General features: G+C 31.9%; 3 protein-coding genes across 4 annotated transcripts; all 3 read right to left on the bottom strand.

Annotated features, from left to right (window-relative positions):
- On the bottom strand, positions 4,734 to 6,498 carry LOC109362511 (chalcone synthase 1). The gene is made up of 2 exons (XM_019608343.1): positions 6,195 to 6,498; positions 4,734 to 5,867 (listed from the first exon to the last, which is right to left on the bottom strand). Exons 1-2 carry the CDS (start codon positions 6,370 to 6,372, stop codon positions 4,879 to 4,881), a joined length of 1,167 nt encoding a protein of 388 aa, XP_019463888.1. The 5' UTR covers positions 6,373 to 6,498; the 3' UTR covers positions 4,734 to 4,878.
- LOC109362510 (eukaryotic translation initiation factor 5B-like) lies at positions 8,832 to 10,738 on the bottom strand. Its single transcript, XM_019608341.1, has one exon. It carries the CDS (start codon positions 10,388 to 10,390, stop codon positions 9,086 to 9,088), a length of 1,305 nt encoding a protein of 434 aa, XP_019463886.1. The 5' UTR covers positions 10,391 to 10,738; the 3' UTR covers positions 8,832 to 9,085.
- Positions 12,026 to 17,322, bottom strand: LOC109361637 (probable magnesium transporter NIPA1). 2 transcript variants are annotated; one of them, XM_019607149.1, is made up of 9 exons: positions 17,027 to 17,322; positions 16,715 to 16,920; positions 16,495 to 16,551; positions 15,611 to 15,701; positions 15,326 to 15,486; positions 15,088 to 15,215; positions 14,856 to 14,993; positions 14,252 to 14,344; positions 12,026 to 12,570 (listed from the first exon to the last, which is right to left on the bottom strand). In XM_019607149.1, exons 2-9 carry the CDS (start codon positions 16,839 to 16,841, stop codon positions 12,400 to 12,402), a joined length of 966 nt encoding a protein of 321 aa, XP_019462694.1. In that variant the 5' UTR covers positions 16,842 to 16,920; positions 17,027 to 17,322; the 3' UTR covers positions 12,026 to 12,399. The 2 variants fall into 2 exon arrangements, with proteins under 2 accessions (XP_019462694.1, XP_019462695.1); XM_019607150.1 differs by having other exon boundaries at positions 17,038 to 17,322.

Below are 20,931 nucleotides of genomic sequence, written 5' to 3'. Positions count from 1 at the left end.
TTTACCTTTATACTTTCATATTTAGATTTTTTATTTCAAACGTTTTACCTTTGAAACATGAAGGTTGTGTTTGTAAAGGTTTTACCTTTGATCGATGCTAATTAAGTTTTTGTGAACATGCGTTTAAAAATTCTTCCTTTTTTTTATTTTTATGAATCGTTATCTTACTTTTTACAGATCCGATCTATATTCACATTTTTTGTCTTAAAAATGTGATCTTGAATATTTGTTTCTTGCTTTTTGTGGTTGTTCGTCATATTTATTTTGTTGAAGATGCAAAAGTTTTACCTTTGAACTATGTTCACTGAATTTTTGCATCCAAAACTTTGACATATGAAACACCAAGGTTTTATTTCCAAAAGTTTGATCTTTGATCTATGATGAACATGCGTTTAAAAGTTCTTCCTTTCTTACTTTTTGTGGATCGTCATCTTACGTTTTCAGATCCACTCTAAATTCACATTTTTTTGTTTAAAATGTTAACTGAGTTTTTTTAACATGCGTTTATTTTGTAGATCGTTATCTTACTTTATTTGTTTCTTACTTTTTTGTCTTAAAATGTGATGTTGAATATTTGTTTCTTACCTTTTGTCATTATTCATCATATTTATTTTGTTGAAAGTTTATCCTTTCTGGCTTTTTTGAATCAACATCTTAGTTTTTTGAGATCTAGTCTACTTTCACATTTTTGGGTCTTAAAAATGTGATCTTGAATACATATATTTGTTTCTTCCTTTTCTAGAAGTGATTAAATATATATTTGTTTCTTCCTTTTTATATGTTTTTCTGAAGGTCATTATTTGATGATTTTTTGTAATTGTTCCTCATATTTATTTCTTTAAAGATGAGATATTGAATTTATATTTATTACATGCATTGATCTTCGAAGGTCATTGTTTGAAGAATTTTGTTATCTTCTTCCTTGTCTAGAAGTGATGTACTTTCAAAGTTGTTGAATTTTTATTGACTAGTATGATATCTTTTATGCAAATTTCTAATGACCTACTTATAAAGTTGTTGAATTTGTTACATGAATTTGTAACTCACCTCTATGAAACTGTTTCTAATATTATAAAATGCATTAGTAATGACTTATTATCAATTGTCACTTTTACTATATTATATTTTCAAAAACTTTTGGTCATTTCTCTAATGTGACTACCTTATATCTATCACGTATATTGTAGTAAATTGACGAAGTTGACTTCGGCATGTCCATTGTTGGTTGGTGATCATTATTTGAAGATTAACATTATGATGCTTATTCTAAGTTAATATAACAATTTATAGTAATTGTTAATTGTGGTTCTTTTATTTAAAGAATTATTATTACTCTCACTTTAACAGCTAAATTTTTGTCGAGCATTTTTTTTTTAAATGCAATGTCTATGCCTAATAGACATTGTCTAAAGTATTAGATAATATAATTGAAGACAATAATTGAGTAATGTCTTCAATTATTGCTTCTTGAATTTCCAGATTGTAAATAATTGACTCTTCTGGGCTGTTATTATTACTATCATCTCTGTTTTATTATACATTGTCTAAAGTACTAGTTAAAAATCAATTGAACCTACCTCAATATTGTTTTAAATTTTTGCTTCTTGAATTTCCAGTTTATAAACAGTTGAGTCTTATGCTGAGAGTCATATCTTCAATAACAAATAAAGTCTGCATAATATGTGGTAGCCTACTTATTAGCTCACCTCCGTAAAAAATGACCTTAACAATTTTTATCTTACTAGATTATCATTCTTTCATGAATTCAGAGTCATGTTTTCAATTTGTTTTACTTAAATGTTGTTGTTAGTTTTTGTGTGGCTTAATATTTTCGTTTCTAGTGGCTTAATGTTTTCATAAGTTAGTATTTGTTGTATTAATGTCAATATCACACATGTTCGAGCTAGTAAGGGATTTGAATGACTCAAAACACTTATGGAAGATAACTGTTAGAATTACATAAATTTGGTATGTTCAACTTCTATCTAAACTCGGACATCTAAAAATGATATTGATGGACTGAAATGTAATATTACATAAAAACATTTATTTGTTACAATTTCAATTATTAACCATATCTGTTTTTAGGGAGACAAGATCTAAGTTTCTCTTAAAAAAGAAGAATTCAATCAATGGAAGGATCATTTGATTGAAAATAATACATATGTCATGCATAATTTCAATGTGTTCCACAATTATCTTCAATTTAAGACATGCAACAGATTTAATATCATATCATTGTACAACAGCTTTACATCAACAATCAAATATATACAAAGCAAAGTTTATTAGTTAATCTTTAGTCACATTCTCATGTTAAAAAAACATCATGTAATTTTCTATCTAAATTCATTCAACTTTTTTTCTAACATGTTTCCTTTTTTAACATTACACGTTCAATACCATTTCATTGTACCACCATCTTTATATTAGCAATGGATACCACAAAACATGTTTTAGTAGGTATTCCTCGATAACATTTCACTTAATAAGTTACATAATCACTATTTAATTAAATTCATGCAATATATATTATTACCCGTGCGAATGCACGGGTCTCCTATTAGTGTGTTTATAATGTAAATGCAAAGAGGGAAACACAATAGTGTTTTTCAGAATCCAAAAACGTGAAGATCCAATGTGATCTATGGCATAGTCATGTCACTTATTCTTAGTTTCTTAGCAACCATGCAAGAAAGAAAAAGAAGGGAATTTAAAATTGAACTTTTATTATTGGAATTCATTATGCACAAAGGCAAAGTGCAAAGAATTTATACAATAGGAAAATTGGTACTTGTTTGAAATTCAAGCTACCATTTAAAGTAAAACTAATCCTAACTAACATAACTGAAAACTATATAAGAATGGGTCATCTTCATCTTTAACATCCCTCAAGTTGGAGATTGAATACCATTAACTCTCAGTTTGGGTATAAGGTAGCAAACGTGAAAAGTCGATCTGAAGTTTGGAAGAACCACCAAAGTGTTGAAAGAATGATTGTTTCTTTTCTTTAAGAATAATGCTCAAGTAGAATACCATCTTGGTTTCTTGACATGATGAAATATGAGCGATTTTGCTCAAGAATAACAAGAGAAAAGTGAGATGAAGTATGAACAACTTTGCTCAAGAATAACAAGAGAATAATAATATGGGCAATATTTGCCTCGAGAATATTGAGAAGAATTAAGAGAAATATTAACAGAATTTACTCAAAGATATAGAAGAATTTAGAGAACTAAATAATATCAAGATTGTAGAAGAAAGTGATAGAGAAATTGAGCATATTGAGGTTGATTTTTTTTTCTTTAAAAAAGATAAGCTCAAACCAAAATGAATCAAACAGATTTAAGACCCCAACAAATTCCACTAGTTTCTACTTTAAAAAGATCACCACAAAAACCAATATTGCACTGGAAAAGAAACAACATTGTTTTCTTTGTCTCCATGCATCTGTGACTGAGGAAACGTTACTTGACTCATTCACTCTTTTTACCATCATTATTTGTGTTTGCATTGCTCGATGAAATATCTTGCTAAGTTGTGAAAGTGGTATAAGAAATTTCTTATCTTCCCTTTGAGAATTTGAAGTCATGGAGCAAATTGAATGTGAAGATGAAGAACTTCTTCTTGTCATACATAACATGAACAAGAAAGATAAAAATGTTGCGGGATACATAATTTTGCTCTAATACCATCTTAGTTTAAAGAAAAAGAAGGGAATTGAAAGAGCAAAAGAGAAGAAAAGAATTGAACTTTTATTATTGGAATTCATTATGCACAATCAATGATAACCACATTCTCAAAACATATTTTAGAATCTAATTTTATTCTTTCATGAGCTTGAAACTAAATGTAACATATCTATATTAAAATATGTTTCCAATAATCAACATTAATTTAAGTTATTAGATTTCATATAATAGCTTATGATTTTACATTCTCAAGGGCAATAAAGATTAGAGAATTTATCATCATTTTCTTCTTTTGAGGGTGATGAACCCTTTTATAAATGTATTGCTTCAAGAGCCCTTTATGTAATGAATAATTGATCTTTATATTTTTATTGAGTTTATATATTATTGATTCAATTGTTAGCATGATTATTCATTTAATTTTGTTGGTCACTAATTTGTATCTCATTAATATTCGAGAAAATGATATATACATTAACAATGTAAAAGTTTTTACACATTATTTATCATGTATTTTTAATTCAATTTAATATGTATACACTAACAGTGTAAGAGTTTTTTACACTATTAGCAAATCATTCGTCATTGATTTGTTTATCATCATTGACTGTCAAACAAAAGTAATACAAATTAATGGTGAATGATGTGACGACAGTATAAAAACTTTACACTATCAGTGTATAAATTTTAAACTCTTTTTAATTATCATTTACTTTTAAATAAAAATAAAACAAATGAATAATGAATAATATATTGATTGTATATAAATTTTTATACTATCGATATATAGATATTACACTCTTGATACATATGGAAGTAGTGCCGTGAAAATTCAATTATCAGACCTATAGTAATTAAACTTGAATCATAATTCACTGGAACAGTTTTAATGTTTTGATGTTGTATCAAATTACCTCAAAGCGTAAGTGATAAGTCTACTTGAGTGTTATCATGACAACACGAGAGAAAAGAGTTCAGTTGAATATATATTACATGGAAAAAAGTAAACAAAGTTAACATTCAAGTAATAAAATGGTAATATATAGTTTAATAATATGTCACATTGTTATTAAGGGCACACTCAAATAGAATACATGTAAAGAAGTTTATCTCAATAACTCAAAATACACACCTGAAATATAAAATGTGAAAGGAACTATTTGTGTCCATAACAAAGTATGTGCACTTAAACAGACACGCTACGGAGCACAACAGTCTCAACAGTGAGACCAGGTCCAAAACCAAAAAGAACACCCCATTCAAGTCCCTCTCCAGTTGTGTTAAGTCCACTTTCTATTGACTTCTTTCTCATCTCATCTAATATGAATAACACACATGCACTAGACATGTTCCCATACTCACTCAATACATGTCTAGTGGCCTTCATTTTTTCAGGCTTCAAGCCCAATTTGGCTTCAACCTGGTCAAGAATTGCAGGCCCACCAGGGTGTGCTATCCAAAAGATTGAGTTGTAATCAGATATCCCCAATGGTTGAAAGGCTTCAACCAAGGCTTTCTCAATGTTCTTTGAAATGAGCCCAGGAACATCCTTTAAAAGATGGAATGTTAGTCCAACTTCTCTTAGATGACCATCAATAGCTCCTTCACTATCTGGAAGGATTGTTTGTGCAGTCCACACTAACTCAAACAAAGGCTTTTCAATGGGTAATGGGTCTGATCCAACAATGACTGCAGCAGCACCATCTCCAAACAAAGCTTGGCCCACAAGGCTATCAAGATGTGTGTCACTTGGGCCACGGAATGTGACTGCAGTGATCTCAGAACAAACCACAAGCACACGTGCACCTTTATTGTTTTCAGCTACATCTTTGGCTAAACGTAGCACCGTGCCACCAGCAAAACAACCTTGTTGGTACATCATGTAACGCTTCACATATGGACGAAGGCCTAAGAGCTTTGTGAGTTGGTAATCTGCACCAGGCATGTCAACACCACTTGTGGTGCAAAAGATTAGGTGGGTGATCTTGGACTTGGGTTGACCCCATTCTTTTATGGCCTTTGTTGCTGCCTCTTTTCCTAGCTTTGGTACCTCCACAACAACCATGTCTTGCCTTGCATCCAATGATGATGCCATGTATTCACAAACAGTGGGATTCTCTTTCAATATTTCCTCATTCAAGTACATGTATCGCTTCTTAATCATTGACTTTTCACCTGAAATAGATCAGTATTTTGATTGCTTTGTGAGAAATAATAGTATGTTCTAAAACTCTTTCAAAACTATTTTTGTTTTGTTATTATAAGTTGTTTGAAAACAAGATAAGCAAATTCAATCACACTTTTGATGATATTGAATGCTAAAACAACATAGGAGCGCATAAACATAATCAAATGATATATAACAACAAAATGTTGGTCAATTGATATTGAGATGAACAACTACAAACCTCAAAAAGAAAGATTAGTTCTTAGCCCAAAAGGATGAGACAATACTTTTGGTAATATAAAAAAAAATTAATCAAATTTTATGAGATAACTTACACATGCGCTTGAATTTTTCTTTGAGCTCGGTCTTGTGCTCACTGTTTGTAATACGGAAGTAATAGTCAGGGTATGTACTCTGTTCCACACAGTTTGAAGGAGTTGCTGTGCCAATTGCCATGACAGTGGCTGGACCATCAGCACGCTGTGCCTTGCGTATCTCTTCCACACTCACCATTTTCTTCTTCACTTAATAAACTTTCTTACTACAAAGATATCAAACTAAGAAAAGCTAAGGTTATTAGCAAGTAAAGAAAAGCTTATAAGTTATGAAGTGGGGTGGGGTGTGAGAAAAAATGGTATGAAAGAGTGTAAATATATAGTTGAAAGATAGTGGGTAGATGGATATTACATTCACATGCTTCTTGACTGACCAAAATTGGCGTCTGCTCAAGAAATATTCTATTTGTTGGCTGCTCAAAATTTCTTAAATAATTGGAGTTTTGGTAAGTTCGTTGAAAGAACCTACCTCAGCATTACTTTGTAGACTCGACACTTTCTCCCTTACCAACCAAAAAATGTATTTTTAACTATGAGTCAAGAGTTACTTTTTATTTTGGTTTACATCCATTGAGATTTTTTCTTTTCATGGCAAGATCCAGTGCACTCTAACAAGAGGGAAGAATGAGAAGGAATAAAACAATAAAAGGAATTAAAAACCAACCAACCCCTACAGTAACTAAACTTTCATTAGCACGTCTCTTGAATTCAGCTTAATTAAGCTAAAAGACATGAGTCATACCAAAAAAGATCAATAGTTTGATTCATGTAAACAACATTTGTTCAGAGGGACAACCGCACACCCAAAAAAGAGTAGTTCTTAACCCATAGAGTGAAAGAATACATTTAATAATACCAAAAAAAAGGCATGAATCATGTGTATAAGTAAAAAAAAAATGGAAGCATGTTCCAATCTTTTTCTATTTCTTCTAATAATATCTATCATCTCCTAGTAAGGTTTCTTATGAGCTTTTCTAAGACAAAAAAAAGGAGAAACATTAATGGCCACCATTGTTAGAGAAAATGGAATGGAATATGCCCCTCATTGATCTTTACTTATGAGATCAAAGGTTAAAATCCTAAATCATCACTAAAAAGAAATTAGATATTTAAAGACAATATCAAAATTTCCTTTTAATCATCCAAGATAAGAGCTACTAGTAGTGAACCGAGTTGCACATTAATCCTTATAAGTTCAAGCTTTCTCATTCAGTGACTAACTGATACTCTCCTCTGGTCTGGCACATGAACCACACAATGTACAACATGACCATGGATTCTCTAAAATGAGTTTGTGTAGTAACAATGCCTCAACCATTAATCTGTTAAGTTTTTTATACATTTTAGATTAGATCAATGATGGATATACTCCTACTTAATAAATTTAAAATAAATGAAGGATACACTACTACAATCCTACTTAATCACTTTATACAAAAGTTCACATTACATGAGGTCTAAACATACTATCTATATTGTGAGCAATGCTAGTAAAAAAGATTAACAAACTTAAACCAGCATCATGAGCAATGCTGGCAACAAACTTTTAACACACTCACTTCAAAACACTATAATTTGGTAGATTTCATGCGTGACTCCCTAAATTTAGAGTGAACCCATATTATTTAGAAGATCAGATCCTACATGAAATCCACCAAATATGTGTGTCCACGAGTGTTGTTGGAAGTATTTCTCATGTGAGAAACAGAGAACTTGAAAATTACTGTTGAACTGTGAATACTTGAAATGCAATTTTCAGCAAAAGTTACTCATATTAGCAAGTAATAAGCAAGCTTATGACAAAGCAAATTGAAAACAAGAAAACAAAGTATACTGCCTGCATGCTCAGAATAAAACATATGCATAAAATAGCCATGCAATTAAGCAAAAAAAGTAATAGAGTATGGAAGGAGTAGCTTGCACATAGCAATTGCTATATCCAGTCTCTAGTCACTGCTGAGATTTATACTATAAACTGTGTTATTTGATCCAATCTAGCCTCTCCAAGCTAGAAAGAAGTTGCTTACTATCTTTGTTAGGACATGTCCTTTCTCCATGGTTGCACACTGTCCTAATCTGTTTTAGAGTGTGTCAATAACTATCATTTGCAAAGGCTAATTAATTAGACCAATCAGCAGCATTTTGTAATTCGGAATTCAGAAGACATTAAACATGGATGAACCAAGTCTTCTCAGAGCATACTTTGAGAGGTCATCTCTGCCATAAGCTTAGTATCATGAATCAAACATCATATGCAAGAGTAAAGGTGAACTTGGTTAGAGTGAAAAATGTAAGGAATAAACAAAATCAAGAAGTGCATCTCTCAAATTTCTTTGCTCCATGTTTCACCTTCAAATTTTCATTTGTGCCAAGCAAATACATTAACATATATGACATGTGCATACTGCTGAAAACAAGCAAAGAATTAACTTATACTGAATACATGGTAATATTATAGAATATGAACTTACATAAATTGCAGGAAACAATAACGAAGGATGAATGTAGTACACTAGCGTCCAGAATGTCATCTACTGTTGCATTAGGGTAAGAATGAGTTGGGTTGCACAGTATATATCCGACACAAAAATCCTCCTCAAATGTATTCGTTAAGGACTCACATAATAGATAGTAGTCTGAATAGAAGCATTTAAAAGATGAATTGGACAAAAAATGTACCTCTACATTCACATTTTCAAAGTTCAGTACAAATGAAAACAAGGAACAAGATGCATTATTTATATATAGTAGTTACATTGAATATATGATTGCTCAGACACAGTATACAATCATACCTAACCAACAAGAGTACAGTTAAGAATACATTCAGCAGTTATGTGCACTTAAACCACATGTAGTAACCGAAATGTCCATAAGATGGCACAGATACATCATCCATCAACAATGAATTGATCTTCTTGATTATCCCCCTCGACTCTAGTGTCGCCATGAACAATACCATTTACATGATGCAAGTTTTGCATCATATGTGAAAGATAATGGTTGCTAGCACTGGTGTGATCAGATAGGCCAGCAGGTTGGGCAGTCCAATGTGAAAATATACCGAGTAACTGGCTATTAAGATTCTGTTGCTCGTGAAGAATACGAGTTTGCATCTGCCCCATTTCCGCTCGGTGCTGATTCAGCATCTCATCGACCCTCTTCTTCCATTCTAATCTCTTGCAATTCATTCTCTCCTCCCATTCTCTCTCGCGAATCAACTCTTCCTCTCTCCTTTTCCTTTCCATTTCTTCACTCTCCTTCTCCAAAGCTTCCAACTCTGACATTCTCTGCCTTCTGAGCTCCTCCCTCTCCTTTTCCCTTTCCTCCATTTTCTTTTCCCACTGCTTATCAAGCTCCGCTCGTAAACTCTCCCTCCTCTGCCTCTCACGCTCTCTATCCATCTCCCTTTGCTCGAACCGTGCTTCCATTTCCCGCAACTGCCCCATCTGGTTAACAATCACCTTCCAAGCCTTCTTCTCCATTCCCTTACCCACCTTCCTCTTCTTCTTCATTAAATTCGACCCCATCACTTCCCCTTCCTCATACACATAACCACTCTCCGCCACCGCCATGTCACCATCTTCCCTCATTTTTCCATTATAATTCACCTCCCCATCTTCACCATCATACTCAAACCCCAACCCCATCACACCCTCATTCACAACCCCAAAATCCCCATCCCCGTCACCTGAATTACCCATCTGCCCAAACTCAACCATATCCATTCCACCACCACCATCGAGAAACCCATCCCCATCCCCACCATCACGATCCCCACCATTCATCGCTAATAAATCATTACCACCGTTCCCGCAAACACCAAGTGCAACATCGCCAAACACATCCTTATACCTAAGAAAATTAGACCAATGACTCAAACCCTCAACCCAATCAAACTCATCACTCCCATCACCATCACCACAATCAGGTTTTTTGATCTTCTGCTTCACGAGGAGGTACTGGTGCCTCATATTCTGCACTTTCGTGGAAACATCTTTCCATGTCCAGTGCCAAGGGTAAGCAACGGGATCGTGAAGGTTATGGAGCGAGTTCACGTGACACGCCACGGGTCTGAACTTCTTCTCGCGAGTTCTCATCTTCGCGAGAGAACCATCCGCAACCATATCACCGTACTTGTCAATCAGGGTTTTCTCCTCTGCCTCTGTCCATTTCTTCCTCCGAGGAGGAATCATTGGGAACCACTACCGACGGTGAAGGTAACGGCGGTGGTGACGGCGGCGTTGAAGGCGGATTTCGCTTCTTCCTCCTCGAGTACCAAAACGTTGTTCGGTAACGGTTCTGATTGCATCGAGAGCACAAAAATCGTGCAACTAGATATAATTTTTTTTAATTCAATCGAGCTTTTGATTAAACGATTTTCTACGAAAATCTAAACAATCGAGAAAAGAAGAGATGAAATCTACTTACCTGTTAGGGTTTCGGAAAGTAAAATTTTCCTGACAATAGTGTAATCTCAAACTGTGCTATTCTACAGCACAGACTGAAATTTCCATAGCCATTTTTTTTTTATTTTTCATGCTAATAGTTTTCCTCGAATAAAAATATATTACAGAAGTAATTACAGTAGATGAAATAATGATTAAATATAAACGTCAGCCATAGAAAGGGCACACAACACAATGATTTAATTATAGAGTTTAAAATCTATACACACTGTTAATATAAAACACTATTAATATATTATTTATCATAGTTTATATTATTTTGTTTTTGTTTGAGAGTGAATATTTATAATATAAGTACAGATATTAATTCCTTAATTATATACTTCTCATTCTTTACCAATAGTCTAATGGAAAAGATCTCATAGGAATCCACCTAAAAAAACTTCTCTTTCTTTTTTGGTATAACGAACTGTATATCACCACATGTACAAAGACCACTAATCTATAAAAAAAAAAAAAGGAATTGTAATGGAATTTAAGTATTTTTGGATCGTTGAAAAATGTGAGAATTGAACACAAGTCACAGTGTGTCAAATAATATTTGCTTTTAGTGGTTGATTTGCTACTGACTTATCTTGCATGTTCTATATGGTTAGTAGTAGTACTTCAATTTTGTTATTAGTAGCCATAGATCGGATAGCTTAATAAATAATACCATTTTAGCATCATTGAATCTAGATACTTCCTTTTTGTTTGGACTTGGTTCAGTATCTTATGTCTAATAATTTGGATAGATATTTGATATCTTAATTATTTTCAAAATATTTTTTAATATAAAAAAAGTGTAGGGAATTAAAAGTATGAAGACCCAAATGAGCCACAGAAAACGAAATAAATACAAAGCGAAAAGGAATGGTATACAATTATTGGTAGGTGTAAAATTTTGACACTGCAGTGAAGTTCTCAATTCTCAGTTATCTAGTGATTTCAAGAATTGTGTTAGAAATTTGTGAGCACTTATTGCTACCCATTAAAGTGGAGCACATCAAGAATATTCGTCCCAACTCTCAAGCTTAATACTGAATAAAAGAAAAGCTTAGTAGAAAAAAAGGATGAAGAAATTGAGTTGATACATATTCATTGATCTACACACATACACTGCTAAATAAGCGTAATGTTGTATACATTTATCATCCTCAAATCCTATTAAGTATAAGCCTCGTACAAAATTGCCCTTTTAGATGTACACTCGATTAAATGAGAGTAAAGTTGCATATATTTTTACCTTTATCAGATCTCACTAAGTAGAAGAAGCCTCGTATAGTTTCACCCTTTTAGATATACACTCAGTCAATTTCAAGTTCCCTATTTACTTAAGGATAATAGTGAAGTATGTGAAGACCAAAATAGCAATTATAAATATGTTGAGAGAATCACAATCTCATGGTGATAAAGAATGAAATTCAAGGTTTAATCTCAGGTTTCAGTTTTCAGCTATTCAAACAATAACCATCTGTTCATAAAATATTGGAGGGGGAAAATCAAAAGAGAAAGACTGCATGAAACCATATTGTTGTAGGTCTCTAAATTTGTCAGAAATGCTTCATGTAATCTTCCATATTAACATCATATGTTTTGGCCTTTTCCTTTTTCAACATTACAAGCTTTGCTAGAACCAAAGAATAAATACCCTCTCCTTCACTGGCTTTCTTCTATTCGAAACACCATAGCATAACCTTCATTAGATTTCTAGGTGAAAGACCAATGATGTTCTGCTATGACGCAAAAATCCATGGCTATAAAGTTTGTGAGTTATGATCAGAATGGACTGGAGTTGTAAAAACAGGAGTTTCTTCAGGTCTATTTCCCATATCCTTAGTTTTGTGTAGGAGAAAGGTCCCGGATAAAATTGTGACAAAGCCGCACAGCTCGGTCGCGATTTGTGATGCATTTTGTGTGTCCCAGTCCTGCAGCAAATAAAGAAAACACCATCTTAGATAAGACTTATAATCTATTCTGAAATTTCCAATGAAGGTATTGTTTTAAGATTAATGCAGATAAGCTTAACAAGGCAATATAGAAACATTTATGATTAATGTAATGATCTTATAGCGCTTTTTTTCTTGCGGTTCTCTAGAATGTAATGCAGTTACTTCTCTAATTTCAAAATCCTCCCTCAAAGCTTGAGATCATTATTGTAATAACCATACTAAAACATCTTTTAACTAAGCTCTCTTGTCATAATTACTGAGTCCATTTTGCCTCACAAGAATTGTTTACTATTATATACATCTTTTCTCCTCCTGATGTCTTTTAAAAGAACTTCAATTTTCCCAGATTGAATGCATATCCTTGATCTTTGAAATGCAAATTAAAAATCTCTTCTAAAAAGGATTTGTATGACGAGTGTTGTATCTAATCATGAGCTTTCACTTAACATAGTGTGGAACCTTAATCAATCCGAAGTCTAGAAATGTCGTTGCTCTAGTTGGTAAAAACAAAAAATCATCAAGAAGCCATATACAATTAATGACAAGAAAGTTCTATTTTCCTTCAACTTTATTCATACTCGGGTAGTTTTATTATCTTCATGGTCTAATTCTAACCAAAAACAAGGAGAAACAAAAAAATCTTATCTATGAAACATCTGAAATGGGCTCTTTCCTTCTCTTACTATCCTTTATGCATTTCCAGATGAAGTGATATTGTTCTACCAAGATTTAAGGATTTGAAAGTGATTGTGACTACTGAATATGCTATAAAATGCAAATACATATTGTGCAGATAAAATGTCATTTTGCTTGTCTCTATTAAAAAGCCTTAAAACAACAAAACAGAATAATTACTCAATAATTTAATATGTTTAGAACCTTTAGCTCTCAACAAACAAAATAAGCCTAGTTTTAGAATAAAATACAGAATCATACAAAGAAGACATTTAGGGGTTATATTCTTTGAACAACAACTAATCAAAGATCAATTGCACTGTAGGCAAAAAACACTTGGGTCTTGGAGCAGATCATGCTTAATAGATAAGCATCATCCATTCAAGTTGATCAAGTCAATCTTTGGTTTTCTATTTGTAATCTGTTATCTAGATCTAACCTTATCTTTATCCTTTGTAATTTCAATTTTATAATCTGTTGCAGCAGTACTTGCCTTCTATTGTGCAGTACTTTTGGTTTAACCAAGGGTATCTATCCTCTCACCCTGTGGGTAATGAACTAATCCTTATGGTATATTTGGGGATCTAGTGGATCTTACACAACTAGACCAATGTTTTGTTGGTTATTATGTAGTACTTTGCTTGCCTATATATTGTAACATCAAAGTTATTATACAGTGACTTTTCCTTTCTAGCAAACCTTTCTTTAATAGTTCTTTAGAGAACTTGTAAACAAAAGTAATGCTAGAACCTGATAGTGTGCAATTAAAAAATAAATGAAATTATAATTATGATTGACCCGATAATTAACTATGTTTCTCATTCAGTTTTACTTTGCCATGCATTGTGAGGAAGGAGACATTTTATTTCCATAAACACCATATATCCAGATTATTTAGTAGCATTACATAATACATATCAATCAAGCAAAAGCTAGAAATGTTAAGATAGTCTATACAGAGCCACAGAAGGAAATTTGTCACCTTGAACATGATTATGCTGGCGAAGATGGTCAGTGATGTAAACATGACGTAGTAAACTGGTGATACGACTGCAGTGTTAAAGGTGTCCAAAGCCTGCAAACATGTTTCCAAATTAAATAAATAGCACTAAACAAAATTAGTAAGGTAAGAAATCTGAACTGCTAACTCAACACAGATTAGTTATTTTCAGGATTCTAGCACTACTTTACTTGGTTGATAGTTAGTTTCAGGATTCTAACAAGTGCATAAATGAAGTAAATTTCAATTGTAAGTCCTTTAGAAACCCTTAGCATAAAAAAATGTCATGCCATTCCTAGAATAGTGCATGTTAAGCTTCATTCATATTTCATCCTTAACTGAAACCGGAAGGGTGTGAAACAGTTCAATGCTAATTGAGAAAAAACAATACTAGATTATGCAATGAAAACATGATCATTTAGCCGATGATAGGAAAGCGTAGTTAAAAATTTAACCGTTACTAATTACCGCCAGCAAAACCTTAATATGTGTGTATGTATATGTGATATGGCATAATCATGTTAATTTATACTCAAAAAGACACTGCAACAATACATGCCCAAATAGGTATGATGCAAAAGCTTACCTTGTTTAAGTAGTTAATCTGCAAGAGACAACATCCTATCACAACCAATGTAAAGAACCATGTCTGAAAGTATTTGAATTGATTTGAGCCTTCAAATGTAAGCTTCAAAGCTATTCCCACCGCTTTCACAGCCATAACCTAGGCAACCACAAGGATCGGCATTAATATCTTTATAGGAGGCAGGTTTAAGGTCAACCATGGAAAATATTAACTCCGGGAATATAACTAGTACCGTAAGTGAGCCGGTGAGAGAACATATTGCAACATATATGAACAGATGGGTCTGCCCAATGCGTGGGACATAATAGAAAATGAGGACAGTAACTAGAATCACCACTGCAACAGTGTAGAGAATAAACCCTGATGATGAATGGGAAACTTTCAATGTTAGCTAAATTAACCATAAACGAAGGCCTTGAATTCACTATCACCAGAATGTTGAGACCTAAGCAATCAAGGATTAGACAGACCTAGTTCTGTAGCAAGCTGCCACACTTCCTTAACAGAATGGATATCTCTTTCATGTGGCGCGTGCAAAACAATAGTTGTAGATCCCACCATACAGAGAGCACATCCAAGCACACCGAATATGTGTAATTTCTCTTGCAAGATAAAGTGAGCTAGCACTGCACTGCATCATGATGTGAGTTTGAAAGTGTTTCTTGCATGCAGGTATCCATATTAAAGTGGATGGAAAAACAGAAGCATCCTAAGAATTTGTATTGTGAAGACTAACAGAATAACACTTTTCTTACCTGAAAATGATACTTAAAGCTCCTAAAGGAGTTACAAGTAGCGCAGGAGCAAATGCATATGCTGCAAAATTGGCTATTTCACCAACAATCACTACAAGATTTAAGTACATAAAATTAGTTGATGAGGTTCTCCTAGGATTAGTTAGAAAAGAATCAAAGAAGATATACTAAGAGTAATAATTGAAAACATTGTCTAAGAAATGCCTATAAAATAGCAGAGGATGGATCCGTGCAGGGTATTCTGACAGTGATTATCACTTCAAAAAAGGTTCCTGATTCTTTTGTAACATTTAAACTTTTGACAATTAAACTTTACCCCTTTTCCTTTTGAGAGTAAACTAGGGAAGTGTCACGTATGATTAATTTAAAGTTTGCAAAGATTAAAAGTGCATTACTTTGACCCCCCCTTTCCCCTAGCTTTTGAGAGTAAAGTGGGGAAGTTTCACACACCATTACTTTAGTGTTTGAACATATTAAAACGTTACATACTAACACACATCATTTCACAACTATGTGGTTTTCACAATCTGATTTTAACTAGCCCCGTCTCGATTTCTATATACCTACACTCTGATTCTGCAATATGGGCATATATGAGTGAAATGTTGGTGGAAGTAATATGTTAGTAGCACTTTTCATATTAAAAGCAAGCACAAAATACAAAAGTGGAATATCAGATATCCTCCAACATGGAACAAAATTAACCTCTTGCTTAACAATGAATTAGGTCAAATAAGATTCAATATTTGACAAATTTAACCTCTTCAGTAACAAGGAATCATATGATTAACCTTGTCAAAAGGGTCCATATGCAGAAATAATGCTACATAATATATTTAAAATTCAGCAGAGGGAGCAAATAAAAAAAAAACTCAAACACTTACTTGAGATCATTCCAATCCACCACCAAGGTTCATATAGGTAAGCATGTCCTCCAGAGGCTTATCAAATCAAAGAAAATCAATTAGATGATTAAACAAATAACAATTCAATGCATTGAAAGTTCAAGGCTTTTCAACAACCCAGATGCAATTAAAGCAGGAAAAACAAAACACAATAACAAAAAATAGAAAAGAGGGGGAAATAAAAGGAAAAGAGATGAACCTGCACTTTTTCCTGTATTGCCAGCTTTCTTAAGCCCCATTTTTTTAATTATAAAGCTAGAACCAATGAAAATGCTAGAAGATAGAGCCAGAATAAGCCCAGTAACATTGTCTTTAGATATCCCCATCTATCACCACAATTCAAAAAGCATAAAAATGATTGAAACTGCAGGGCCAAGATGTCCAACTCAATCAATATAGCTTGACCTTTGAGCCATTGATTCAACAACATGCATATTAAAACCAACAAAGTCATATACAATGAACACATATTATAAACAAATAAAGGGTAAATTTTTACATATATATATACCTTCTTGGCACCTTATAAAGAAAAGGGTATGGCTAAAAAACCATGGTACGTAAGATAAAGAAGAAGGGTTGATGTAGATATTGTTTGTTGCTTATTTTTTATCGTGAAAAGTGAGATTAAACTTGTTGGTATTGTTGTGAATGATTATTAAGGTTTAATGGATGAAGATGATAATGGAGAAAATGGAGGAAGAGGGTGGAGAGGCTTAGGGGGCAACGGTATCTCCGTTACGTAAGCGTCCCAGAAACAATAACCTCCACAACCTACGTTTTTTCAAAACCCATGTATGTTGTTGTTGTTGCCTCATTGTTATTGTTATTTATTGTTTAGTACTTGTTCTGTTATATTTATTGCATTATAATCCCTGAGTTAGTGCATATTTCATGGATCACCATTGAGGGAGTATTGGGAATAGAATAGAATATTCATATCTGAGAAGAAGTCAAATTCCTAAGCCAATAGTCTTTTTCGTTTCTTATATTTTCTAGATAGCTATGTTTTCTTCTCCTTTTTTAGTTTGATGTTAAAGCATTGTTATGGTAAAGTTGTTTATACAATCAAATAATAATGTGATGACCAACAAAAAGTTGGTCTATGAATATAAGATTATGTTGGATCTTAAAAGGAATAAAATGTCAATGATTTGATTTTTATAAGTGATATTTGTTGTGATGGATAATCATGCACCATAAAATGAATTAATTCTTTATCAATAAGGTAAGGGATACTATTAATTGTACTAAAAAATAATGGGATGTGACTCATGTGATGTTTGCCTATTTAGTAAGCATTGGATCCAACTTACTATTTTAGTATTTTTTTTATAAAAAAAGTGTAGATAAAGTAAAGTGAAAAATAGTTTCATTCAAATGATAAAAAATATAAGATTTGAAGCACCTTGGATTTTCTCCATTTCCTCATAAATTGGGACCTTTTAATTATTAAATAGTTTATTTATGATATTAAATTTGTGTTTACTTTTGGTTAAAAAAGATTTACTGTTAAATAATTTAATTCGATAAAAGTAGAGAGAAGCTAAGCAAATGAAAATATATATGCATCAAGTAATATGAGTATATATACTAACGTATCAACATGTACGGCATTCTTATTTCCTAGTATTAAATATTTAAGAGAAATGTATTATATTTTTGTGATAAAAGAAATATGAAACTGAATTGTAATTCTTTTAAAAAACTACATTGATAATATGATATTTTTAAGTATGTAACTTTCTCTAACTCCTATTAATATTTTTTATTATGTATAAAAACATTGTAAGAATAGTTAATTAGAAGGGTAAAATAGGCAATAAGAAATTACATCATATTAAGTAGTTATAAAATGTTTTGGCTTTATATATAGTATAGAAGTATAGATATAGATATATAGTATAGAAGTATAGATATAGATATATAGTATAGAAGTATAGATATAGATATACAATTGAATAGACTTATTTCACTATTTATAACTTCTTTATGTATCAATCTTATTGTTGTGTGAGGTCCACTAATCTCATTCTCTAATAAGAACTATATATGTATTGGAGCATAAATTTGAATATATGTTGAGGATGACTAGGGACAATATTGTTCATCAATTTATATGAGAGAGTAATATGATATAGATAAATCAAATTGTTTGGTTTAGTTAGTTCGTGAATGGGAAATAGATTAGATTCCTAGATACATAAAAATTTGCGGCCAACTTTTTTTAATTCTGTATTGTTTTTTATTTTGCCCAATACAGTCTTGATGTGAGATGCTACAGCAAAGCTTATGAAAATAACCATGTTTTACTAAATTATTTTAAATTCAATTATCCAAAACTAATTGAACATGATGTGATAATAATACATTTTTAAGCTAACATAATATACGAAATCGTGTCCAATTATGAACACTTAAATCAAACATGTGTGTAAACCTTAATGTATGCATGCATTTTTAACATTAATATTTTTTATTAGGACACGTGTTAAACATAACTAATCAATAATCACAAAATTGATGTGATATTGACATATTTATATTAATTATTAATTGCTACTTATATTTATGATAAAGTTAAATTATATCTATTATCTATACATCTATATATCTATATCTATATATACTATATATAAAGCCAAAACATGGTGTAACCACCACCATGGTATAATTTATATATTCCTATTTTACCCTTCAAAAATTTAATTTAAAAATCATATAATCCTATATAACCACCTCAAATATATTAACTATAAGTTGCATATCTATACTACTTAATAAAGGAAAAACCTAACCTAACTTTCATGAAGTTATTTTGGGTTTTCCTATTTCATATTTTATAACTTCTAATTTTATTGTATAAGTTATACTTTCATCTTTATATATACTTATACTACTAAATTCTAATTTTAGTGTCTGTCAACACGCTAGTATATATAAAGGCAAAACAATTGTTAGCTATCATAGATTGAGTAATTTTAATATTCCAATTTTAGCATTTGCTCTATTATTAAAGTAACTTCCATATTCTACCCAAATTTTAAACTGCAAAACAAAACTGATATGCTAAGATAATAAAATATAAAATACATAGTATAACCACCACACTATGGTGTAACTTATGAATCCCTATTTTACCCCTCACTATTTTTTAATTTCTAGCAAAAGTTTATTCTATTGTTTCTACCATAGAAGAAATATCAAACTTCATTAAAAATTGAAAATAATAGGAAACTCCAAAAACCATCTCAGCAACATAGCCTCATTGATCATCAATCAATATACCATCTCAGCAGCATCAAGAGAAACCAAAATCATGGATCACTCTGATAATACAAAAAACAATAAACAAACATCCATAAACACATATTTAGAGCAACATGTCAACTGCAATGCAGATTTTAAACAATAAAAACCAACTGGGTAAACAGATCATGGCAAAATCATCATCATCATGGGTAAAAACTTAGCAAAGATAATGCCACATTTTATGCCAGTTAAAAAAACAGAACACCAATACCACCAAGTTACAAAACTGCCATTATTTACACCAGTTAATGAAGAAGGTTTTCAACAGTTACAAAACTGCCATTTTCTATATCATGGCAATATTCAAGGGCATTTTTCAAGAAAACGTGGCAACACCTTGACTTATTACTACCTTCTCATCCTTTCTCTATTTCTTTTTTCATTTTTCTCTCTACTATAACAAATTTAAGATCTCTTAATAACCAATAACTCACCAGAACTTCTACTTTTATTATGTTGTTTATTCAAGAACATGCTACTACTACTACTCACATTGACTTGGAATTTGTTTCATTAGAAATAATAATTTATTGGCTTCACAAAATAATTTCTTCCAACTCTTAAGTATTTCTCATACCATCCTGTTTTGTCTTCTATTTTTCTCTATTCTATAACCAATTTAAAATCTAAATATCGTAATAACCATTAAGTTGCAACACAAATAAACTTCTATTTTTATTTGTTACATCCCAAAATTGAAATAATATATCATTGAAATATGGTATACATATTATTAATGGAAAGTACCTGTAGCATGTAACTATAATACTCTCGACATGTAATACGTCTACCGTTATGGGTTGTTGTGTTTGTATCCCACCCGTACGTTCCATATGGGAAGAGAATAGGATATTGCATGNTCTATTGTTTCTACCATAGAAGAAATATTCAACTTCATTAAAAATTGAAAATAATAGGAAACTCCAAAAACCCATGAGATAAACAAATCACATAGCCTCACAACATCACCTCATTGATCATCAATCAATATACCATCTCAGCAGCATCAATAGAAACCAGAATCATGGATCGCTCGGATAATGCAAAAAACAATAAACAAACATCCATTAGCACATATTTAGAGCAACATGTCAACTGCAATGC

The sequence above is a fragment of the Lupinus angustifolius genome, chromosome LG12 (assembly GCF_001865875.1).
Source record: "Lupinus angustifolius cultivar Tanjil chromosome LG12, LupAngTanjil_v1.0, whole genome shotgun sequence".
In the NCBI taxonomy this organism is placed as follows: domain Eukaryota; kingdom Viridiplantae; phylum Streptophyta; class Magnoliopsida; order Fabales; family Fabaceae; genus Lupinus; species Lupinus angustifolius.
This window is presented reverse-complemented; position numbering and strand designations above follow the sequence as displayed.